General features: G+C 38.6%; 3 protein-coding genes across 5 annotated transcripts; 1 reads left to right on the top strand and 2 right to left on the bottom strand.

Moving 5' to 3' along the window:
• The first annotated feature begins 647 nt into the window (after positions 1 to 647).
• LOC124635837 (integumentary mucin A.1-like) lies at positions 648 to 3023 on the top strand. 2 transcript variants are annotated; one of them, XM_047171791.1, is made up of 3 exons: positions 648 to 1302; positions 1803 to 2132; positions 2261 to 3023. In XM_047171791.1, the coding sequence occupies exons 1-3, from the start codon at positions 1150 to 1152 to the stop codon at positions 2333 to 2335; spliced, it is 558 nt and encodes a 185-aa protein (XP_047027747.1). In that variant the 5' UTR covers positions 648 to 1149; the 3' UTR covers positions 2336 to 3023. The 2 variants fall into 2 exon arrangements, with proteins under 2 accessions (XP_047027747.1, XP_047027746.1); XM_047171790.1 differs by having other exon boundaries at positions 1803 to 3023.
• LOC124635821 (putative nuclease HARBI1) lies at positions 2504 to 7899 on the bottom strand. Of its 2 annotated transcripts, XM_047171778.1 has the most exons (6): positions 7465 to 7899; positions 3891 to 4142; positions 3566 to 3696; positions 3260 to 3458; positions 3056 to 3167; positions 2504 to 2676 (listed from the first exon to the last, which is right to left on the bottom strand). In XM_047171778.1, the coding sequence occupies exons 2-5, from the start codon at positions 4113 to 4115 to the stop codon at positions 3150 to 3152; spliced, it is 573 nt and encodes a 190-aa protein (XP_047027734.1). In that variant the 5' UTR covers positions 4116 to 4142; positions 7465 to 7899; the 3' UTR covers positions 2504 to 2676; positions 3056 to 3149. The 2 variants fall into 2 exon arrangements, with proteins under 2 accessions (XP_047027734.1, XP_047027733.1); XM_047171777.1 differs by lacking the exon at positions 7465 to 7899 and having other exon boundaries at positions 3891 to 6909.
• Positions 7900 to 24037: 16138 nt separating this feature from the next.
• LOC124636011 lies at positions 24038 to 24679 on the bottom strand. The gene has a single exon (XM_047171970.1). The coding sequence runs from the start codon at positions 24677 to 24679 to the stop codon at positions 24038 to 24040; it is 642 nt and encodes a 213-aa protein (XP_047027926.1).
• Positions 24680 to 25407: the final 728 nt, after the last annotated feature.

Below are 25407 nucleotides of genomic sequence, written 5' to 3'. Positions count from 1 at the left end.
TGGCTGGTAAGACCGAGATAGGTCTATAATTATTGACATCGTCTCTGTCCCCCCCCTTGTGTACCGGGGTAATAATAGACTGCTTTAGGGGAGCCGGGAAGACGCCTTGTTGGAGGCAGAGGTTTGCAAGGTGGGTTATCACAGGGACAATCTCCTTTCCTACAAACTTTAAGAATTTTGTTGAAATGTTATCCCAACCAGCGGGCCTAGTATGGCGATTCTATCTCTATTCTACCAAGAAACGACAAAGCTCTTTCTTTCCCACTCGACATGTCTTCTACCCGAGCATGGCGCGAGCTGTAGACTCGCGTTTCTATCAAGAGAAAGACTTTCCATAGCAACGGATAAGTAGCTAGTGATGGGTCGCTCTACGATGAATTTACGTTTAGTTAGCCAAAAAAATGTGTCAATGCACTATTTTTCACGCATGAACCTATACATAAACTCACGTAACTCAAAGCACAACAAAACGTATTGATCGAACTTATTTTTTATCTGTGTTATAATAAATAAAGTATTCTGTGGTATATGTATTATCTATGGGTATATGTTTTTGTCGGTTTTTAGTTGTTGCTTATAAATAATTCTTTTAAAATTATAGTGATAATGGCGACAAGAAAGAAGTAAGTACCACATTTTATGATTAAATGAATAAAGTACAGATTATACCAATAGTTGCGTGTAATTAATCTAAGTGAATAATAATCATCCATACATAATCATTATCTTACCATTCGATGAGAATAACAATAATCTAAATAAATGGTGATGATTAGTGGCATTGTCTGATGAAAACTTTGCCATGCACAGTGTAATACGTTCTTTACTGTTATCTTGTTTCCCTTCAATACAAGTTCCCGGTACGTAACTTGGCAAGAATCGTGAGATGAAAACAGTTCCTATGTTTCTCAAACAGACATAATTATTGCCATTAAATGATGTCAATAACCATAGAACAATGTACAAGCAATAATAGGGACCCCTTTTTTTGTAACATGTAGTGCACTATGTGCAAGCTCACACTTATTAAAGGACCCAAATCCTTGCCAAGTTATATGCCGGCTACTTGTACTGTCCGAAGTGATTTAACTTGAGTCATTACAAAAACAATTTATTTACAGCTTACGAAGCACAAACCGGCAGATAGAGATGTTGGTAGACTACATGTCTACCCACACTCTATTTGCCAATGGCGAATACCGGGGTCCTCTGGGCAAGGAGGGCCACAATGAAGAATGGGTCCGTATTCAGCAGTTGCTGAAGGAATACGGACCCAACAAAACTGTCGAACAGTGGCGGACGGTATGTTATTTAATTTCTTTTAAACTTGTAATTTTACATTAGCTAGGCGGTATTGCCCCACTGTTGGGAATAATGCATTCCTTTTTATTCTCAATACTTATGATTTTTACCAAATCCTAAGCTTTATTCCTATAATGTAATTTTTTAGACATGGCGCGATCTCAAAAAAAAGGCACGGCACGATGCTGCACGTGCCAACGCAGCACGCTCTCAGACAGGCAACAGTACCACCATCCCTGGCCTCTCAGAAACAACGGAGAAAATCCTTAATATAATAGGTTCTGAGAGTGCTTATGGGATGGCTGGTTTATCTGAAACCCTAGTAGGCGAGGTGATGGGATGTTACATTAATACTATTAGATATTATGTTTATAGTACTGTCTAATATTATGTAAATAGGTACTATTATCTGATATCATGTTTATAGTATTGTCTAATTTTATGTTAGCAGGTACTATTGTCTGATATTATGTGATTGTAATTATTATTTATTATTTCAGATAACATCATTACCCTCTGCCTTTCCTTCCCCCCCTCTTCCTACCACTTCCAACTCACCCATCCCGACAACGTCAGTAGCAGACCAGCCCTCCGTCCCTACCACTACAACACAGCCCTCCGTCCCTACCACTAGAACACAGCCCCCCATCCCTACCACTACAACACAGCCCTCCGTCCCTACCACTAGAACACAGCCCCCCATCCCTACCACTACAATGCAGCCCTCCGTCGTCCCTACCACTACAACGCAGTCTACTAGGGTTCAGCGTGCACAGAGAGTCAAAAATGAATTCTTGGCCTCTGATGCTGAAACGCGAGAAGTGTTATTAGTAAGTGTCTTTGAGGAATATTCATTTACTAGTACTCCCCTAGACTTGGCTCCATCCAAGCAAAACTCTCATGCTATGTTTTAAAAATATAATTATGGCAATAGTAAATATGGTATTTGTTGTTTCAGGACATAAGCAATTCTTTAAAAAGAAAAAATTATATTGAGGAAAATCAAATGAGACGAAATCATTTGGATAGGTAAATGTTCATTTACATAATATTCAAATAAAAGATAAGATAAAGATAAAAAGTCCTTTATTCAAACTTGGCTGAAAATCAGCCTTTTTGTTAAGTAAAATTTACAAAAGACAGCCCCCAAAACGCCCGCCCTTCACCACTTCCTATGTGTTTTTGCTGGGGAGAAGAAATGGTGGAACAAACTCCCCAGCAACACAATTCTGTCTGTATGGTTTGAAGAACCGTTAAAAACAAAAAATAAAATAAATATAATATTATCCCTCCTGCAAGTTGCAGCTTGTAATAAGCTGCCACTAGGGTAATTAGTATGGTCCGTCTGTTCTTGTGTAATACTGCATAGGCAACCTGCAAAAACAAATATCTGTTTGGTAAAGAGCTTTTTTATTACAATTATTTTACAGTACAATAAAAGAATAACACACCGATAATGACGCATGTTGTATAATGTGCAGCAGGCATAGACAAGTGCAGATGCCTCTCTTATAAATATTAAAATAATATTCCTTCACTCTCATAGCCCGATCGGAAAGACGACCTATAGCCTTCCTCAATAAATGGACTATCTAACACTGAAAGAATTTTTCAAATCGGACCAGAAGTTCCTGAGATTAGCACGTTCAAGCAAACAAACAAACAAACTCTTCAGCTTTATAATATTAGTATAGATTAATGAACATGAATATTGAAAATCATAATTGTTTTTTATTTAAAATGGAATTTTTACCTAGCAGATAATACTGTCCAATTCTAGACTCATGTAGCCTGCGCAGTTCTGTCTTAAATTGATCATGCACTCTGGATAATTTGCATTAACATTATTATTTTGCAGTCTGCATCTGAAATTGAAATGATGGTTGAGTGACACTAAAAATTCAAAATTTGTCTCAAATTTTTTAATTTTCTGCAGTATAAGGTATTATTTTCTTACCAACTGAACATTAATGGATGTTATGCCATGTCTATTTCTGAACTGCGCTTGATGTGGCTTTGGAGGTGGAAACAGCTGCACATGGGTGCAGTCAACGGCTCCCAATACATCAGGAAGGCCAAACTTTGTAAGATAGCCAGATGCTACCGTCTGCCTTCCTGCCTCTGTGTTTGGGAACACTATCCACTGTGGTTTCAATCTGGAATAAATAACACATTCAATATTCATTCAAATTGTTGACACACCCCTATTCACTCCATGCCACTCAGACTATACTTTTATATTGGTAGTATTAATTATACTAACCTTGTATTTACTGCAACAACAAATTGTTTTAAAAATTTGCTGACGGTGGTTTGGCCAATCGATAAATCGTTCTCGTTACCCGTCCCTCGTTGGTAATGTCCTGTAAGCAGGACCTTAAGCGAACAAAGAACCTGCAATAAGTGGGCATTGTTAATGTTTTGTTTATATTTAGGCAATAGGTACCTACATAGTAGACAAAATAATCTTATAAGCAATAATAAACGAATGAATTGAATATATCTTTCTATACTTTAACCTAAGGACGAAAACTTTGTCATATTTTTGGTCGATAAAAATTGGAAAGCACAACGTAGTAGGTACTCACTTTGATCAAAACAGGCAGACCCTGAGATGTCCTAGGAGACAGATCCTCAGCCAATTCCTGGCACAAATACTGCACCATCTCCTTGGAAATTTTATAATTTTGAAGAAACTCGTTGTCCGGAAGGTCGAGAGCCCCGCTTAACGCTCGTACAGCGTTTCTCTCTGCTTTACGCTCATTTTTATCAGCATAAAAACTGATCATATGACGACGGTAAGATCCCGACATACTTTTTAGATATTAAATAATTATTACCTGCAATCAAAAATTACAAAAATAGACAAAGATATTCTTTGTCTACTCTTGTCTAGGTCAGATGAGATGTAGAGTATTTGACATTTCATATAGAAAGTTATATCTACTCCCAAATGTCAAAAGTAGAGAAAATATAGTCGTCATGCTCGACGCGATAGACACATGTCGACGAAGAAAAGAAACATTTCTTTTCTCGATGTCAAACATCGCCATGCTCGGATCGATAGAAATCTTTCTTCAATCTGTCATTTTGTCGATTCTTCGGTAGACAAAAGCTGTTTCTATGGCGGTCATGCTAGGCCCGCTGGGGCACTATTAGATTTTAAATTATTTAATATATCATTAACTTCATTTTCGTCGGTGTCAATTAGCGCAAAGGAGTTTGGGGGAGATATGTCTGGGATATGGCTATTATTTAAAGTGGGGTGAATTTGATCAGCTAGTTGTTTTCCAATATTAGAGAAGTAGTTATTAATATAGTTTATAGACTCATAAGGAGAAGGTTTTATATTTAATAGTTCTAAGTTATGATTCATTATTTTATTTGAGTATGTGATATTTTTTATGTTTTTCCATAGCATTTTATTATTAGTTATAGATTTTGCAAGTAAGTCTCGTTCATATTTCCTTTTTAATTTTTTAATTAGATTATTGCAGTAGTTCCTGTATCTAGTATACGTAATTTTTAGTATTTCGTTGTAGGGGTCATTTCGACTCTGCTTTTGTAAATGATTTCGGTTTTTAATACAGCGTAGTATACCCATAGTGATCCACGGTTTAATTATCCGTTTACTATTCGGAATTTTCTTTGTTATCGTGTTATTGTTTATAATGTAAGTTAAGGTACCAATAAAACTTGAAATTAGTAAATTTGGGTCATCACAAAATAGGAGATCAGATAAATTCTTTTCTTGAAGATCTTTCAAAGCTTGCTCGTAATTTAGTGTAGTCGTAGTTTTTTTGGCCGTATGGATATTTTTTAATTTTGTAAGAGATAGGAATGTTGTGTGATGGTCAGTTATTGTTGAGTGTAATATAGCAACAAAGGCGGAGAACTTCTTTTTATTTATGTTTAACATGAAGTGGTCAAGGCAGTTATGTTCCCTGGTGGGAAGTGTATGTCCAGGCAGTATACCGAAGTGAGAAAGCATGTTTAGGTAACTAACTCTATTTTTGCGATCGTGGGATGATTCAGTCTCTCTTACCTTAATGTTGATGTTGATATCTCCAGCTATAATAGTGTTAATATGGGACGATTGAATGTTTAGGTGTGTACTAAGAGAGTCAGTGAACCTGTCAATGTTAGAGTTAGAAGGTGAGCGGTAAATGCAGTACACTTCACAACCCAATATATTCAGCCGTAGACAGGATGCCTGGTCAAGCTGTATTTCCTCAACTTTATGTTTTATAGAACTTTTAACGTATACAACCACCCCATCGTTCTGATTAAGCTGTCGAGTTGTCATGTAAGAGTGATAGTTGGTGATTTGCGGAATAGGTTTATTAGCGCTTAATCTGCATTCGGTTAAGATAATGATGTCTAGTTCGAAATTAAGTGTACTCAGATTGATAATAAAATCGTCAAAGTTATGATAAATGCTTCTTATATTTTGTGATATGATTGTAAGGTCATTTTTGTTTACTACGACATGTTCGTGGAGTTGTGAGTAATCACAAGTGACAGAACGAGCAATTTCAATATTGTCTAATTCAGATACCGTTTGTAGAGTATTATCCATTTAAGAAGATTGAGTCTAGGGTAAGCAGATGTATCAAGGATGTGTTTTTTTTTTTCAATATTAACGTATAGTAGTATACTACTTGTTTATTTATAATTGGAGTGTGAGTATTGCGCGAAGAGTGTGATTTTGAAGAATGTGTGCAGGGATTTGAGTAAAGGAAGGGGTGTATGTGTGGTAGGTATGAAAGTTGAGAATGTGTGTATGTGTATGTAAGAATGATTAGAGTGTATAATGTGATGAATTGTGAATGAGTGTGTGTATGAATGGCAATAACAAAATAGTATGAAGAACCGAGTAAACCATCGGAGGTAATATGCCAAAACAACATAAAAAGTAGGATAAGAGGCACATCTAGAATAAACAACACTATTTCTAACTTAACAGTTACATAAAGGTTAGCTACAGAGTTACAAGATAATAGTCATTTTTTCAACAGAAGTTTATGTACCTGGTCTTCACTTCTAATAACTATAGTTGGGGAAGTTTCATCTTTCTTGGTGTAGACTTTGCCGTAGGCGGTCCAGCAAAACTTGTGGGTTCCAGACTTAGTTAGTTCACGTGCCAAGAAGTGGAGACGGGTGCCTTTGGCTGTCAGATGTTCCGATATGAATACTGGAGTGTCTACTTGAGTTTTGAGACCCATATGTTTACAAGATAATTTGTTTTTATGCTTTAAGTTAAATGCCTTTGCCATTTTCAAAATCTCAGTCTTCAACATCGTGGAGTCAGTTTCTACGACGATGGGCGTGCTTTGTTTATCTGCCGATTTTCCACGTACTCTATAGATGTCTTTTATGTCATGTTTTCTAACGCAGCATTCCATGTTTTGGAATAGACACATGGTCATTTCCATAAGATCTTCTTTGGTCTCATCTTTTTGTCTAGGTACGTTTTTGATCACCAGATTACTTTTACGGCTTCCCATTTGCAGGTCTTCAATTTTATTTTCTAGGATAGTGATATAGGATTTATCATCTCTAGTTTGTTTTTCAAGCTGGGCTATTTTCTCTCGTAACTCCTCGTTTTGTGCAGTAAGAAAAGTAATTGAGCTTTCTATACTAGTATTAGATTGTTGGATCTCCTGTAAAGTAGTATTTATGGATTGTATATCTTTCCCTTGCTTTTCAGTGAATATCGATAGCATTATTTTAATTTCATCTTTAAATTCATCCAGTTGTTGCCCTATAGAAACTTCCGTGAACTCCCTGCCTCTTTTAGCTCGCATAGATACGTAGTTCGGCGGTGTCTTATCCGAACCTGCCACGCAAATATCGGTATCTGATAACGATTTGTTCATCGGCGAGTTCATATTGTTCAAGTGCGAAGTAGGACTATCTTATGTGTCACAAGACATGCGCTGTTTACATCCAAAGCACAGCAGTACGCGTGAAGCAGCAAATCGGCCGCAGGCGAGCACAGCGCGGAGGCAAGTAAAGTTCTAATATGAATATTTTATTATAGTGGTCGTCGGGCACAGCGTATAGCCACAGCGTATGTGTGTGCGTAACAAGCGTAGGCGCAGCAGTGAATGGAAGCCTCAATGAGTGCAAGTTACGATGTCACAGTTGAAGATTACTCACTTGGAAGTGTATCTGTCCTTGTTTTGCACGCAGCGTTCTCACGGGCCGGAGGTGAAAGGATGTGACCTTGAGCGTGTTATTACAATCACGGTGAAGACGACTCATGTAGAAGTATATTGGTCTTTGTCGCACGCGTGTGTTTTGTTTCGCTCGACACACTGTTGGTTAGTCTCCACGACGATATGCGCTCCTGGTACTTCACAAAATTTGTTCAACTATTATTTTTCGGATTTATTTCGATTTTATGAATATTATTTAAAAATGCACTGAGTATATGTGTAGACACGTCTGCTCTGCACAGGGTCCGCGCGGGAAGAGGAAGAAGCTTTGAAGCGCCTCTTTTTTAACGAATCATCATAAAAAACGAATTTAATTTTTGAATAAATATTTTTAATTGTTAAATTTGACTGAAATACATGTTCTCCAGTTTTACAGTACTTAGATAATATTATCATTAATATCTAAGTGGTCAAAACTGTGGAACATTTAGGAATTAGGATACTAAATAGGTAAATCCCGTTCGCTTCTGCTTGGCAATTACTGCGAAAAATAAAACTCGAACAAAATTTTAACATGCTTTATTAATACAAAGAATTTAATACTTAAATATCAATAACAAAGAAGTTGACTTTTTTCTAAGAATAATAATACTAATATCACCGTTTTCCACCCCGAAGGGAAGAAAACGATTATTTCAGGTCTTGCCGAGGCTTGACCTTTCGGAGATTACCTACCTTACCTAGAGTACACACATGCTTGCTACTTACGTCCATTCATGATAGTGTGAGCCGCGGGCGGGCACAGCGACGACCGCGCGGGGAGAGAGGCGGCGGCAGGCGCGCGATTGTAACTCGAACGCGCTCTCGTCAGTACCTATCTCCGAAAGCCGGCAAGAGCTTGCTCAGGTCAAGCCTCGGCAAGACCTGAAATAATCGTTTTCTTCCCTTCGGGGTGGAAAACGGTGATATTTCAGTTCTGTGCCTTCGGCTTGACCTTTCGGAGACGTGTCTATCATCTGCCGGTGCTATTAAGCGTACTGTGATAAAGGTGAGAAATAAAACCTTAGGTTCTCATCTTCAAAATCAAGCTGTTTTATTAAAATTAGAATCAATGGCTGTTATACAAGTAAGTACAAAATCAGTTCAAGTCTTGTACGATCACAGCAAACGTATCTTTTAACGATAAAATGCTATTAATACAGTTTTATAACTAATTCTTCTTTATCAAACATAAAATCTTTATTCTTCATCATAGTTTAACAATTTAGCAAATATAAACTGACCCTTAAACCTTATCATTTTAAACATAACAGGGTCCTGACCCTTTCTTATATCTAATAAATAAACATTAGGTAAAGATTGAGATCTTTAATGAGATCAAATGTTCAGTCTTACACTGCATTAAAGGAATTATTAAGAACATTAACATTTCTACCTCGAGGCTGCTCTACTGATTTACAGTAGTGTTTGAAAAAATTTGTCGAGCCTCTCCAGTTCCCTCGTTTCAAGATATCATCCAGCGGTACGTTGTTCTGGAAGTCATTAGAAGCTACAGCTGATCGAACCGAGCCTGGGCTGCAGTCTATGCCAATATCCTTAAAGGGTGCCTTCAACCAGCCCGCAATAACGGTTCTGGAAGCTGCTTCAACCTTCCCTCGCGTTGTAATAAACAAATTATTTAAGCCCTCTCGTGCCCTCCTTCTACTGTTAGTCACGTCTATTAAGCAATTTATCCATTTTACTAAACTCAAATCCATGTCACCTGAGCATGTTAGATGCCATCCGGATTGACGGTTCCTGTCATTATCTGTTTTTGAGCCAAATCTTGGCCAAAACGTTATTGAGGAATCTGATATCTCACAATGCTGGTCGTCTATCATAAGGAGGGTGAGGTCATGTATACGTCGATCTGAAGCTAGCAATAGAAGAAGCGCCACGTGACGAGATACTTGAAAAATACTTTCCTTATCAGGTATATTCGATTTTAGCCACTGAAATAAGTCTTGAATGTTCCAGATCTGAGTCTTTGGTACTGCTGACATACATTTTTGAATTTTTATGGCTTTGAGCATTGCAGCCACTACAGGATGATTTCCTAGTTGTTTTTCTTGAGTAGGGTCGGCAAAAGTAAGGATTACAGACTTGTGAACCATAATTCTTGATGGGGCTAATTTCCGTACTCGTGAAAGGGAACCCAGGTAAGCAGCAACATCAAGAGGTCGAGGACTATTAGGTTTTCTCCCATTTTGTCTACACCACGAGACCCATTGCTTCCATGCGGACTCGTAGGTACGCCAAGTCGAATCGCGCCATGCTGACTGTATCAGGTTAACGTCAGCTTGGTCTAAACCAGCTACTAAATCCGCCCACCCCGTATCTTCCAGACCTCCAAATAGAAGTCGATTAGGTTCTCTATTAAGTTCGGTATCAGGTACGGGGCACCCAGGGCTCTGTGTTTGAGGTCGCTTCTCCAAAACACTGTCTCCCATTGAGGTACCACGATCAGAAATGTTCCGGAGGACTTGTTCAGATGTTGGAGTACCCGAGGTACAAGTGGTGGAGGGGGGAAAATCCACGCCAGTTCGTAGTTCCAAGTTCGGCTGAACGCATTCACGAAGAGAGCTTGTGTGTCCTTTGCATCTATCGAGACATAGACCGGTACTACTTTCGATTGGTCTGAGGCGAAGAGATCTATCTGAGGAACTCCCCATTTTCGAAAAATCTTCTGTGTGATCTCGCTTTTGATGTGCCAATCGGGTAGGGCTTTTCCTCTGGATAAGCAGTCGGCGATTGAATTGTAGCGGCCGGGCAGGTAAAACGAGTGAATGGTTGCATTTAAACTCTGAGCTAAGACCAAGATTTCTTTTGTCATTTCTAGCAGTGCGATAGACTTGGTTCCACCCTGGTTTCGCAAATACGACACCACTGTCCTGTTGTCTGACTGAACCATTATTGATTGACCTAGAACTACCTCTTGGAACTCCTGCAAAGCTACTAAGACTGTGTAAAGTTCCTTTCTGTTGATATGCCATTTTAATTGCTCTTCTGTCCACAGACCTGAAAGGAGGTGGTCGCTCATCTGAATGCCCCAGCCGTCGTTGGAGGCATCTGTGCTCACAAACATCGTCGGTTCCGGTACAAAGATCCTTCCGGGATTTCTGATATTTTGAGCCCACCAACGAGCTTCCTGAATAGCCTGTGAACTCACTGCCACCCTCTTCCCGGGCCGGTCTTGTGACAGTTTTCTTGCCGCTCTTTGCATATGCCTGGTGTAAAGTCTTCCTAGAGGGGTCACAAGTGATGCGAACCCTAGCCTTCCGATCAATGCCGTGCCGGATTCCCATGACCACTGCTTTGTTTCTAAGACTTGATTGAGATCTCTTGAGATCCGGTCGATCTTGTCTTTTGGAAGCGTCTTTTGGTTTGTCGATACATTCCAAATAATTCCCAGAAATTTTATTTCCTGTGTGGCCCTTAGCACGGATTTTTCTAGATTGACACACCAACCCATGCTCTGTAAAATTTCTACTGCATAACGCATGTGCCTCTCCAGCGTGTTTGGGTTTTGGTGTGCAAATAGGAAGTCGTCCAAGTAGACTAGAACGCGAAGACCCTTTTCTCTCAGAAAACTTGCTACCCACTTGCTGACACTGGAAAAGGCTATTGGTGCAGTGGACAGGCCGAAAGGTAAAGATGTCATTTGATAAACCCGATTCGCGTAAGCGAACGCAAGGAATCTTCGATGACTCTTTTTCACTGGGATATGAAAATAGGCTTGGCTGATATCTAGCTTTCCGAGATAATCTCCTTCTTGCATAAAATTTGGAACTTGACTTTGATTTATCAGACGAAATTTCGGGGGTTTGAGAAATTGGTTCAAGCGTCGTAAATCGAAGATTTGCCGTAGCTTTCCGTTTCTCTTGGGTATTAGAAATATTCTTGATAGGAACCCGTTCGCAACCTCGCAATTCTCTACCGCACCTGACTTGAGCAATATCTCTATCTCCTTGGACATAGCAGGGGACAGGTTTGTGGAAAACCTTCCTAAATTTTCGCGCAATGGAATCGAAGGTGGTTTTGCTGCAAAGGGTATTGTATAGCCTGTAATAATTTTTAAAATCTTCTTTGGAGCTCCTAACTCCTGCCACCGAGCTTGAAATTTCTCCAACTGTCCCCCGTGAAAATTGTCAGTACTTACGACCTCTTTGTAATTTCTTATCCTTTCCGTGTCGATCGGGATGCTTATTTGGTGCCTTAGAGTTTCCGCTTCGGCGGTAGTTTGCACTGCGAGTAGACGTGGTGGTGGTCGCTGCTGAAGAGTGACCGCGACCAGTCGGTTGTTTGCTTTTGGAAGCATGCGAAGATGCTTTGCGAAATGAGTTCTTCCGAAACGAATGAATAGTTTCTTTTTTATTTAAATTAGATGAGGCAAAAATTCCCGATGTGCCACCGTTGTCTTTAATAAACGCGCTAAATAGTTTTTCATCAAACAGGTGGGTTACTCTGCAATACTCTGCTACGAAAATATGGAACGACCTACCCCCTCCTTTACGTAGTAGCATGTCCCAGGTAACATTAAAAAAATATCTGACAATATTATTTCTTAATAAACAAAAGTTAGAGTAGCAACCACCTAATATAGTGTCAGTCACACTACCTACCTCTAACAGCGTTCATTGTTCATTGTTCTTGATGTGTGTGTAGTGTTATTTGTGTAGTGTAACTTGGTTTGGATATGTTAACTTTTTTCTACCTACCTAAGCTCTCTTACAAACTGTTTTTTTAAGTTAATTTTTTTTTTTTAATTGTTTTAAAATTTCGTGTGCGTGTAAATTGTACCGTTTTAATTTCAATGATGGTCAGGGGATATCTGAAAATCAGGGCTGTGCGCAGCACAGCTTATACTGAGATATACCCCTTGCCACACTGGTTCTTTTTTTTTTTTTCTTGTATACTTTTTGTTATTTTTCAATGACTGTATGTGTGGCTAAATAAATGGTTTAAATGGTTTTTAAATGGGTTGGCGAAGGAGGTATGTTGTTGAGGGCGCTGGTGAGGACGTCATTTTTAGGCCTGAAAGTTTTTCTACGAACCTCAATGGTTTCAGCCCTATTAGCGCAAACATATTGTAGCAGTTGATCTGACACTAATTTGAACTTAGAGTCCTCTGCCTCCACCAACCGTCTCAAGTCCGTGCTGATGTCTGGGCATTTTTTAATTATGGCATTGAGCCCGTCTGCTAGCGCCTTGCGCTGGAGCAACAATCCGTGTGTGATTGTGCCTAGAATTCCTTCTTGCCTCGTCACCCACGGAGAGAGCCGCGAGGCTAAAGTACCCAGTTCTGTATTTACTTTTAGCGGGCTAAATGGCGAAGCGGCGTGTAAGTGCTTCTCTACGTCCTTGTATCTGATGCGATTCCAGCTATCAGTGCCCAGTCTTTGACATTCAATGCCTTCCTTTTTGGCTTGCGACGACGGCTCCGGAACAAGAGGATCTGCTTCTTTAGTCGTGGGTCGAAACTCAAGCTCCTTTTCGTTTCGCTCGTCTTGCTCGTTTGGATATGGGCCCCAGGTAGGGGCTTTCCACGATGGGGCGTCCGAGGCGTCCGAACTTACTTCTTCCTCGCCATCGGAAAAATCGTTTTCCTTGTCAGAATCAGAGTCCGAATCTTTGTTTCTGCCTCTGCTTTGAGTGACCATCTCCAGGAGCATTTCCATTTTCTGCTCTAGTGCACAAAACCTTTCTTCCTGAAGTGACGTCCCAGTAGAGAACGGCGGAGACTCAAGCCTAGGTCGACGTGTCGCGGGCTCTTTGACCCGAGACGTCGACCTCCTCTTTCGACTGGTCTCTTCTGTCTCCGAAAGACAGCCTGAGAGTATTTTATCTGTCTCCGCTCTTGTGTGGAGAAGAGGCATAAGCGCAGCAACCGACTGTTTCACGTATTCCGTGCGCGCCGCACGGAATACGCGGTGATCCGCCTCCGGTATAAAGGCACGAACTAACCCTACGGTAGGCAAAGCAACTACGAGTTTGTTTAGTATATTTGGGTCGACTTTCTCCCCAAAGACTTCCTCTTTCGTTGCCGTGGTCACCTCCCAGTTCGTCCAACCATCGGGGAGATGCTCTTGAGCCAAAACTTTCACCCGTTCCAAGATCACGTTCTCTTCCTCCGCTTCGGCATGCTCGTCCAAAAGTTCACCCAGAGTCACCACTCCTCCAAGCTGGGTCATCTGAAGCAAAGTGAAAAAGTTCACTGAGTGCTCACAAGTTGGGGAGCGGTTCAAGGCGCGGGGCGCGCCGCTCAAATATCGAGCCGCGCCATCCAAATGTTGGGCGGCGTCGCCTAGATTAAGGGCCGCGCGGCTCGAACCTTGAGCCGCGCCGGTCAAATATCGAGCCGCACCGCTCAAATGGTGAGCCGCGCGCCGCTCAAATGGTGAGCCGCGCCGCTCAAATGGTGAGCCGCGCCGCTCAAATGGTGAGCCGCGCCGACCAAAAGTTGAGCCGCGCCGCCCAAGTTTTGGGCCGCAATGTTTATGTAAACAAAACATGCAACTCGCAGCGCGACCCGTAGGTACGATAGTGGCTGGCTTGCCAACGTATCGCTTATATCGGTCGCAGTTTGTGGATGGTATGTCCGACAAACATTTTATTGGCTCTAATAAAATTGCAGATGCAAAATTAAGCACTTAGACCTCAGCATTCTTGTTCACAGTTGGCCCGCACCTAAAACACACAATTCACACAAAACAAAATAATGAATAACTTACCGTTATATATATTTTCTTACACAAACGTTACAACAACGTTACACCACAATATAACGGTTACACTGTAGCAATACGTGCGCACGCTAGAATAAAGATAGCGTACTGACGAGAGCGCGTTCGAGTTACAATCGCGCGCCTGCCGCCGCCTCTCTCCCCGCGCGGTCATCGCTGTGCCCGCCCGCGGCTCACACTATCATGAATGGACGTAAGTAGCAAGCATGTGTGTACTCTAGGTAAGGTAGGTAATCTCCGAAAGGTCAAGCCGAAGGCACAGAACTGAAATATGACTATTACCTACCTATATTATGTTTTAAAAAAACAACAAGAGTCTTAACATTTGCAAGAATACAAACATTACTTAAATTATAATATTTCCACTTTTCTCGCTTTTTTGTTTGCGAAATCCTTAATAGTTTCATGTATGTCTATATGGTCTAGTATGGCCTCCTCTATGGATATTGTTGCTAAATTAGTTAATCTTTCCTGACTCATTGTAGAGCGCAGGTAATTTTTTATAAGTTTTAATTTAGAAAAGGACCTTTCCGCGCTTGCTACTGTAACTGGCATAGTTAGCATAATTCGTAATGCTATTGTAATGTTAGGGCATACAGCTGTCAAATTGTTTAAATATATAAATTCAAGAATGTTCACCACATCATTACTGAATTTTTTGAAAAATGGCTGACAAGACATAATTTCTTCACACAAATCATCGCCGTTAATATCCAATGAATCATTTGCTGAAAGTTTCTCCTGTAAACGATGACAGCTACTTCTTAATCGACTTTGATCTTGGTCATCACTTAAATTAAATAAAAAATCAAACACGTCGTTGTGATTATTCAATAAATCAAATCTTTCATCTACGGAGGATAACGTTTGGTCTAATATATAAAAAAACACATTAATTTTAAAAGAGGTTTTCGGATCATTTATAGTGTGGTCTTCGTGTTCATAATCAAAACTCTTTGGAGTTTTACGACGTCTTAGGGGTCTGGATCTGGAAGTTTCAAATTCAGGTTCGACGTCTAATTTTTCGGCAATTTTTTTGGCGTCACTTACAATTTCTTCAAAATTTGTGTCTGTTCTAATTTTTATCAAAAACTTTTTTAATTCTGTTAAAGCATCTAAAGCAACTTGCATATTCATATCGACGGACTGTAGAATTTTACTCACAAAATTTACTTTTGGGACATTCCACGCGAAGCGGACAGGTAAAAAATGATGATGTTTCGGATTTCTGAAATATCTGAGTATGTTCGACCTATACGTGTCCTTGATACGTGTATCAAATATTTTTATAATTTAGTGATTGGTTATAGAGTTAAGGGACTTTGAAGTTTTGACCAACTGGTAGGCATGCCCTAATTAAAAGCCGATTATCAAGTCATAAAACTATAGATAAAAATAATTTAACCACTGGATTCGTTACTTCATTAAATTGACTTTTTTGTACTATTTTTGAAAACCAAGAAAAACTTTTTTTTTTCAAAAATTTGTACTTAAAATTATTTTAAACTTGATTTTCACAAAGTTAGACCACTTCGATTTTTTTTATTTTTTGTACGAAAATAGCCAATATTGTATAGAACATCCTTGCTAAGTTTTATAATGGGCATGGAAGTGGATTATGAGCTAGGTTGGAAAAACTGCCGAAGCGCGGCGCGTCCTACGCCGTATAATGCGCGTGTCTGCCACTTACGTGAGTTTGCTCAGTTACATTTTGTCTAGTTCGTGATATTTAAAATAAAACAATTATTTTTACAATTAACTATTTATTTACAAACTTTAACAATTTTAAATTTTTCACTGTTACTGGTGCGCTTGATCATTATACCTTCAGTAGTCGGAATGAAGGCATGATATTTTTTTGTGCCAGGTATCGTCGCTGCCGACTCAAATCTACTTTTTAAAAACGATCTATTTTCTTGAATGTCCTCTTTCCGAGTGTAAAAGAACTGCGTCAAGGGCATTGATTTTCTCGCCCAATCATACAAACGTTCGGGTGTAGTTATAGCTTTGTTGGGCGCCGACTGTAAACTAGCTCGAGTCGCCAAGCGTTTTAAGTTGCCCCCAAGTCCATCACATGGCCCTTTGCCATGTGAAGTGGCATGGAAGTGGAATTCTGCTTCCGTGTCGAAATCTTGTTTAAAATAAAACAGATTAATGAAATTAAACCTATTTTTGAAGTGCTGGGGTGCACCATCAGTGATATAAATATATTTCTTAATTGTTATGCCTTTTTCTTGAAGATGTTGGTGCAACATTTTTTGAAATGTGTAAAACGTTGCAGTGTCATGTTTTAGGTCATCTGATATCATTACAATGCTGCCATGTTTCAAATTTTGCTCTTCTTTATAATAATACACCGATGTCAGGAGCGTAGCCTGGTCGTTATTCCAATGGAATGTCTGGGCTGCGTCTTGGACCACGAAGCTGTAGTTTTCAGCGAAATCGCACTGAACTATAATGTCACCCTCCAAAATCGACTCTTTTTGTAATTGAAAATACCGAGATTGCTGATCTGCTATGTAGGCGTGGGGTTTCAAAGTTTCTAACGCCGAGCAAAGACTCTCTACAAATTCGTCAGGCGGAAGGACTCGAGTGGCGATCGTAAAACGATCTGTACCATCCCATGTATCAAACTGCACACTGGTCACTTGAATTTCGTCAAATGTTTTTATCAAATGCTCGCGGATTTCGTCCAGGCCAGGGCAATTATGACATTGCTCGTTTAGTGGCGATTTTCCTGTCATTAAATGGCAAGTTGGTGTTGGATCTGGACACATCATCTTTTGCAGGCAATCTTTGTATGATTTTAGGGGGATTTGAGACTCGGAAGTAAGCGATGAAATGTCTCCCCCGCTTAGCAACAATTTTACGTTTTGATGGTAAATACACACGCAGACAACATGAGTACCCGAATCCCCGGCAAAAACGCACTGCTTAGGACGCAGTGAAAAGAATTTTGAAATGCCTACTTTTTTGCCAGGGTATTCTAATTTAAACTGCTGATATAACTCATTGATGTTACACATTAATAGCTGTTTTTGCAAATGTATTCTTTTACCATCATGTAACTTAACAGACACAAAGTCTTTTTTCCCAGGCATTATTCTAGTGTTATCTTCTCTAAGATAAAATGTTTTTACTAGATCTATAACTTCCGATGTCAGTTTGCGGCCCTCTCTTGGATTAGGTGATGATAAGATACCTTTCTGCTCAACCAATTCCTTCGCTTTTTTGGCTTGCCGTCTGGACGTACGAAACTCATCAGCAAGCTTGTTTTCGCTCCATGATTTGGGTGCTAAGGTAAGAATTATAGTTTTCATAGAAACAGAGGTGGAAGGGTCATTAAACTTCTCTTTCAATTGCAAAAGTATTTCATTGTCATTTAATGTTACATTGTCTGTCTGTGTTGATTTGTTGATTGTAGTTTCTTCAGGAATAAAACATGAACCTAGTGATTCTTGAGAATTTTGCACTGACGACTGACTTGACTGGCTACTTGGCACCACATTTTCAGTAATAATTAACGGTACTTCACTAGCAAGACGTTCTCTACACTGTTTACACACATATAAGTTTTTATTTGAAATTGACCATTTTTTAGCTAAAATTTGTGATAACTTCCTTAAGTCTTTAGTTTTTCTATGAAGAGGTAAATTAAACGGATTGTAACATCGATCGCCATAAGGAGCCATGACGTTCAAATCACTAAATCAAGCAGTAGCAAAACAAAATCACTCTAATCGCGTCCGCACGTCCGTCTAAACAATTAGTTGCTTAGCTACTACAATAGCGCGCCAAAATTTTTACACATGGCGCGAAATGAACATAAATCGTTGGCATTAGCATCGACGAATCGCTTGCCATCATTCAAAAATAGAATAGAATAGAACACCATTGTTATTTTTTATTGCATGGCTGAGGAAATTCGTTTTGTTTTATGTTTTTTTTTTTTTTAATACCAAACTATAATAAAAATATATAAGCAAAATATTCCATTACAAGTTATTTTTTTTTCGACTGAATGATAGTTTTAATAAAACACGCAAGTAGGTGCCTAAGTAGATGACGTTAGGCGCGCGCGGTAGTGCGTAGGACGCGCCGCGCTTCGGCAGTTTTTTCAACCTAGCTCATAATCCACTTCCACGCCCATTATAAAACTTAGCAAGGATGTTCTATACAATATTGGCTATTTTCGTACAAAAAATAAAAAAAATCGAAGTGGTCTAACTTTGTGAAAATCAAGTTTAAAATAATTTGAAGTACAAATTTTTGAAAAAAAAAAGTTTTTCTTGGTTTTCAAAAATAGTACAAAAAAGTCAATTTAATGAAGTAACGAATCCAGTGGTTAAATTATTTTTATCTATAGTTTTATGACTTGATAATCGGCTTTTAATTAGGGCATGCCTACCAGTTGGTCAAAACTTCAAAGTCCCTTAACTCTATAACCAATCACTAAATTATAAAAATATTTGATACACGTATCAAGGACACGTATAGGTCGAACATACTCAGATATTTCAGAAATCCGAAACATCATCATTTTTTACCTGTCCGCTTCGCGTGGAATGTCCCTTTTGTCAATATTATATGCCATACATTTAGTGAACAAATGAATGAAAAGTTGCATATTTTTTCTGCTAGACATTTAGCGTCATATTTTGCCTTCTGATCATATGATATATCATTTGATATTTCATATAGGGCATCATAAATTTTTGGTAAATTTGTAAACAGCGGTTTTATAGCATCTATTCTGCTTGACCATCTTGTTTCAGATAATGGTTTTAAGGTCAGATTTATGACATATTTTTTTAATAAATCCCATCTTTTAGCAGAGGACGAAAAATATTTATATAATTCTTGCACAATACAAAAAAAACCAGTCGTATGATGATTGAGGTTGGCAGCGTCGTTTACATTAAATATAAACTATGACTAGCGCACGGTACATAGAAAGCGCGGGGATTTAAATCCAGCAATCTTTTTTGAAGACCATTATTCTTACCGCGCATATTTGATCCATTATCATAACCCTGTCCCCTTAAATTGTTTATATCCAAATTAATGTTGTCTAGTTTTTCTAAAATAAATGACGTCAATCCAGCGCCAGTTGTATCTACAAGGTGTTGATTTGCATTTGTGCCATACTTTAGGATGAGGACATACAATACGTTAATAATCGATTGGAATTACAGTAGACGGGAAATAGCTAATATGCACTGCTTTTTTTGTCATTGTAATGTCGTAGTATTTCAGAAATAATCCAATTTTATGAATGAAATTTATGAATAATCGTTGCGTATGCTTTGTGTTTGCGTTTGTGTGAGGGCGCAGCACGGTTTTAAGGCCAGTAACACACGCGCGAAGTTTAAATACGGCTAGATGACATTGACGGAATTCCGAAAAAAAAAATATTACGTACCAATTTTTTTGTTGATTTGGGTCGAGAATCAGTAGCATAATTACGTCCTTGAATATGGCACGAATGCAAATCAACAGCTTGTATGGACAGAAAGCTAGGAAATGCTCACTTGTTTCCAACTTTCTAGTTTCTGTGTTAAAATTGACAAATCTTATTATAATACTAATTTGTTCTGCGTGTGAAACGTCAGGAGTACAAGCCAGTATTATTGAAAAATATTTATTAATTCGACATAAATTTAAAATAAAATGTTGAATTTGGTTACCGAGTATGTAAATTATTTCATTTTGAATTTTATCTCCAAGATAAGTCGGCATATTTTTGAAATTCGTATCATTCGTTACGCGTCGTATGTGTTCAGTCATTGAAAGATCAAATTTTCCTAACATTTCAATATATTTTTAAAAATTACCATTGTTACGATCATATAATTTTTGGCTTTGGCCACGAAAAGCCATATTTTGTGTACTTAGAAATTGGACCACATATATTATTCTTTTGATTACATCGTACCAGCGCTGCTTTTCAACCTCTAAAAGTTTTTGTTGAATACTATCAATAGTGTTCTTATTTTTAAGAGCATTACACAAATCTGTCCATTTTTTATTATTATTGAAATGAGCAGAACTTTTCTCATGTCTGCTGCAATACAAAGCTAGATGTTGCCAATCACTAATTGCCTCGCAGAATTTATTTTTATGTTTTGATTCAAATAGCTTGCAACAGAAGCAGTAAACGGCATTTTTGGACACTGAATACAGCAGCCACTCTCTGTGATACTTTTCACCGTTTCCTAAATGCCTTTCATAATAATACTCAGAAAATTTTCGTCCCGAAGAATCACGCGGAAAATTATACTGTCTAATTTGTTTAATCGGATTTTCTATTAAATACTGGATCAAAGTAGCGTTTAAAACTTCTGGCCAGGCTCCAGGATCATCTTTGGAAAAGTTGGTATTGGTGACGATAATTGTCTTGACGGTGACGATGGTGTATCAGGCACAGGCACAGACGTAACTTCGGCGGCATCATCTTAAATTAATAACAGACAAACAAATACATAATATTGTTCACAAGAGTACCTATCTATCTCCTTGTCTGAATAAACTGATTTATCTATCTATGAATAATTATTTATATTTATACAAATTAGAGTGTCTGTTTGTAATATTAAAATAACCGCTTTTTACTAAATGCTTATGATGTACGCATTCAGTAAAAAGTACATAAAATAAAATATAATTTTTACAATTTTTGTCTGTCTGTTCCTTCCGTTTTTTTACAAAATTACATTAATTTAATTTATTTTATACAAAATTACATAAAAAGTACACACTTACCACTACATAAAGCGTTTTTTGAATCAGATTTAATAACACTTTCATCGATAACATGACTGGTTTCTGTCTCTAATGATTGTGTCGAAGTGGATGGTTGAGCCGTAAAGTATTTACTTATTTTAGTTGCATTTTTATTACGTTCTTCTTCTTGTTTTCTTTTCCTTATTAGATTCTGGTAACCAGATAATTTCTTTTTTTTATCATGAATACTATCACTCATCGTGAAAACACGTTAAAACAATCAGTAGGTAACACCCAAACAATGATTATAAAAATTCAATGCGCACCTTACACACACTTTCAATCAAATGATTGTTCATTTGTTTTGTTTTACCTTAGCTATCTCGTTCGTTAAAATCAAAAGAGGAATACCCGTGACCCCACCCCCGCTTGCGTCGCACGTATCGCATCGGGCTGCGTTCAGAAACTCACTCATACTCATACAAACTCGGCGCCTCTACGGTTTTAAATAACTAGTACTTTTTCCCTGGTTCAAAGAACTGCCGCCGTTTTAACGTTGAGCTCGTAAGGAATGTAAACTAAAACCCTAAACGTAAAATGAAACCATAAACGTGAATAATAATAAACATTAAATATTGAGAGACTTGTTCAATAAGCGTTATAGATGTTTTGTAGTTTACAAGGCCTATGTTGCGCCTATTGTACCTACTTGTCGATACTCCACTACAAAAAACAATCATATAGGTAACAAAAATAATTTAGGTGGCAGTGGCGGCGCGGCGCCCCTATTGTCTTGGCGCCTGTGTGCGCCGCACACTTCGCACACAGGGGCGGCGCGGCCCTGTGAACGGCTACTGATTCACCATGGAGATTTTTAATACAGCGTTGATATTGTGTATATTAGAGCTATCACTGCGTGAAATATATTCTGATTGTAAAAAAACGGCCCATAAACAGTTAATCAAAAAGATAGGTCTAAAATTAAACAAAAGCATGAAAAATGGTTCCAGCAACAAACTTTTAGGATTAAAAGGCAAAATAAGAACTGTTAGCAAGAGCAAACGGGTGCTTTCGAATAGGCATTTTACAATAGAGACGACATAAGTAGAAATACGGCTGGTAAGAAAGAAACGAGAACAGTAAAGAAAAAAAAATGTAAATCAGATATCTGGTAGATACTTTAAGAAATCTGTATCAGATTTATAAGAATGAGGGTGGCAAATACAGTTACACCACATTCTTCAGATACAAGCCATTTTATATTTTGTCACCCGGTTTAGCTAGCAGAGACACATGCATGGTGTATTAAACATAGCAATATGGAGTTTATATTTATGGATTTAAAATTAAAAGGAGTTATTTAGGATTACCTTCACTAACATTGACGATTTATTAAAGAATGTTGCGTGTGATACGAAATAGTTTCGTTGCATGTACAATAAATGCAAAGAGTGCAAAATCCATCCTCCAAGCCTTTTCCCAAACTATGTTGGGGTCGGCTTCCAGTCTAACCGGATTCAGCTGAGTACCAGTGCTTTACAAGAAGCGACTGCCTATCTGACCTTCAACTCTTTTGTCAACGAGTGCAAAAGTTCTGTTCAATACAGCGGAAACAAGCTGGAAGATGAGATTCATTACACGATCAGATACATTTTTTTTTCAGATGGACCAAGTAGTCAATACCGCCAAAAGAAAAATTTCTTTCTCCTAAACTATTTCACCAAGAAATTAGGATTAACCCCATACTACTCGGTCATTTTCGGAGGCAGGGCATGGTAAAAGTTTAGCTGATGGCGTTGGAGGGTCTGTGAAAAGACAATTGGATAAAAGAATATGGCGAAGATATTACCAACGCTACTGATGCTCACAAAATATTGGTAAGAACAATGAAGTCTGTTAAAACATTTTATGTGTCTGCCAATGATGTCAAAAATATAAAAACTCTCATCCCCGAAGGAATACGGGCTGTACCCGGTACACTGCAACTCCACCAAATTATATCTACAAAAATAAATCAGATAGAGCACCGGATATTAAGTTGCTTTTGTAACGGAATGCAGGGCTTGTGTAGATGTCATGATCCTCAAACTCATATTTTGATGACTAATTACAAGATGCAGGAGCCCCCTCGTACTGGAGTACTTGAAACAGCGACGAACAACATGAGTGATATGGCAGTTCTTCCATATCTTGAGCCATCAGAACCATTTCCAGCTGGTACCAATGATGCGCTTGTTACCGGCCATGTAATAGAAAGATCACTGGTTTCTTTATCTCCCGAACCATCAGAATCATTGGACCCGAATTATACGACCCAAGTCTTTAATAGTGAATCTATAATAGAACATATGGATATCTCACTTATTGACTCCATCACTGATGAACAATTTGAAGATGTATTGGATTTTCCTTTGCATTCAGACAAAATAACGGCATCTCAATTTGAAAAACAAGATACTATTGAATATCTTGAACCTATCAAAGATATAATCAATGATAGTGAAAATATTCCATGAAACCACTTACCAGAACAAGTGTCTGTAATGTTCAAAACAGAATGTTCCGTAAATGGCCTGTTGAAGATGTGTAAACGCAACCTAATGTGATCTGTCAAATCACGTTTTGACGTATCTAGTTTATCTGTGTTAGCTGTCACTTGTCTCTTCCCTTTTCACTATGATCTTTTTTTGTACGCGGTGTATAATTTGTTTAAAATAAACTATCCGTTTATATTTCAATGAAACTTCGTTTAATTTCCGAAATATCCAACATGGTCAAGTTCAAGCCAAACCGTCCTGCCTGCAAATCTATTAAATTTTTTTACTTTACCAATATCCTTCATTTTAAACCTTTCAGATAATTTAGTTTTTATGTCAGTAATAACTTCTACACTTTCACAACATATCAATAAATCGTCTACAAATAGAAGAATATATAATAAATAAATAAATAAAAACTTTTTATTGCAGACCCACAAGTCCATAGAATGTTAGTAACTTGAAAAAACTTAAAACTAGTGTTAGTAAATACAATAAAAACATACTTTAAAATAAAACAAAAAACTTAAATCTATTTTATGGCATGGGCTCTGACCCAGTGTTGGACGTAACAAGAGTCCAGCCTATCCGCTATAACGGCCAGGATGGTGTTGGTGCTGGCGCACAGCCTGCAGAGCGCCGCGGCATACCACTTGCGGAGCACGGCGTGGAAGCCGTCCACGTGCGCGTCCGCGAACATGCCCGACGCACTGCACCAGCGCGGCAGCCCCAACAACGCCCTGAACGCGTTATTGTACTGAACTCGTAGTGCGCTCAACGAACGTTGCGTATAACGAGCCCACAGGTTGCAAGTGTAAAATGACGTACAGTGCGCTCTAAAGAGAGTTATTTTAACACTCGCCGCACAACGCTTGAACCTGTGAGCTATCATATTGCCTCTGATCGACAGCGCCCTACGCTCTCTATCCATGTCCTCGTCATCACGTAGGTGTTCCGTGACCATGTGACCAAGATATTTAAAGCTAGTGACCACATTCATCGGTATTCCGTTCAGAGTAACGGGAGGGACCTGCTCGGGTGACTTTGTACCAGCCTTAAATATCATGAGCTCACTTTTTGAAACTTTATATTTGAGGCCATGTTTAGCCGCGTACCTTTCACATACGTTAACCAGTTTCCTAAGACCACCGATCGTTGGGCTCAGCAGCACCATGTCGTCTGCGTAACTGAGATTATTCACACAAATGTTATCTACATGGCAGCCGACGTGCATGCTGCTGAGCTCAACGATCAGCGCATTATTATATAAATTAAACATAAGTGGGGATGATAATCCACCCTGTCTCACTCCACATTGTAGCCCGTAGGGATCTGATAACACGCCTGCCCATTTAACGAAGTTAATTTGACTGTAGTACCAAAACTTAATGATAGAAATAATATCATGAGGTACATTGGAGTCTTTGAGCTTATCCCAAAGTTTATTATAACAGACAAGATCAAATGCCTTTGAAAGGTCTAAAAAACAGGCGTATATAGGCGTCTTTCTGCTGGTATAATACTCAACAGTATGCTTCAGGCTCAGTATCGCGCTCTCAGTAGAAAGTCCAGCGCGGAAACCAAACTGTGCATCATGTAGGTTGATACATTCCGACAACTGAGTCTCAAGCACACTATCCAATATTTTGGCCACGACTGTAGCAAGCGAAATCGGCCTGTAGTTAGGTTTCAGCGAACTATCACCTGTCTTATTCTTAAGTATGGGAGTGACTATTGTTTTTGTTAGATCACTGGGTAAGTATGAGTGTCCAATACACAACTAAATATAAACATTTATGTTGTTCTCTTTTCTAACATACAAACAATTAGCCCGGTCAAAATAGACATAAAAGTAGTGGTCAAATAACAAAAATTCCCACAGAGCTGATTTTTGGTGGAGAG

The sequence above is a fragment of the Helicoverpa zea genome, chromosome 13, assembly GCF_022581195.2.
Source record: "Helicoverpa zea isolate HzStark_Cry1AcR chromosome 13, ilHelZeax1.1, whole genome shotgun sequence".
Classification (NCBI taxonomy): domain Eukaryota; kingdom Metazoa; phylum Arthropoda; class Insecta; order Lepidoptera; family Noctuidae; genus Helicoverpa; species Helicoverpa zea.
Note: the sequence above shows the minus strand (reverse complement) of the source record. Positions and strands in the feature narration are given on the sequence as shown.

What these genes read in the sequence shown, in the direction of transcription:
- LOC124635837 (XM_047171790.1), top strand. Translation starts at nt 1,150, where the DNA reads ATGTTGGTAGACTACATGTCTACCCACACTCTATTTGCCAATGGCGAA. An exon ending in CTGTCGAACAGTGGCGGACG is followed by an intron (nt 1,303 to 1,802) that starts GTATGTTATTTA and finishes TTATTATTTCAG; the next exon opens with ATAACATCATTACCCTCTGC.
- LOC124635821 (XM_047171777.1), bottom strand. Translation starts at nt 5,881, where the DNA reads ATGGATAATACTCTACAAACGGTATCTGAATTAGACAATATTGAAATT.
- LOC124636011 (XM_047171970.1), bottom strand. Translation starts at nt 24,679, where the DNA reads ATGGTGCTGCTGAGCCCAACGATCGGTGGTCTTAGGAAACTGGTTAAC.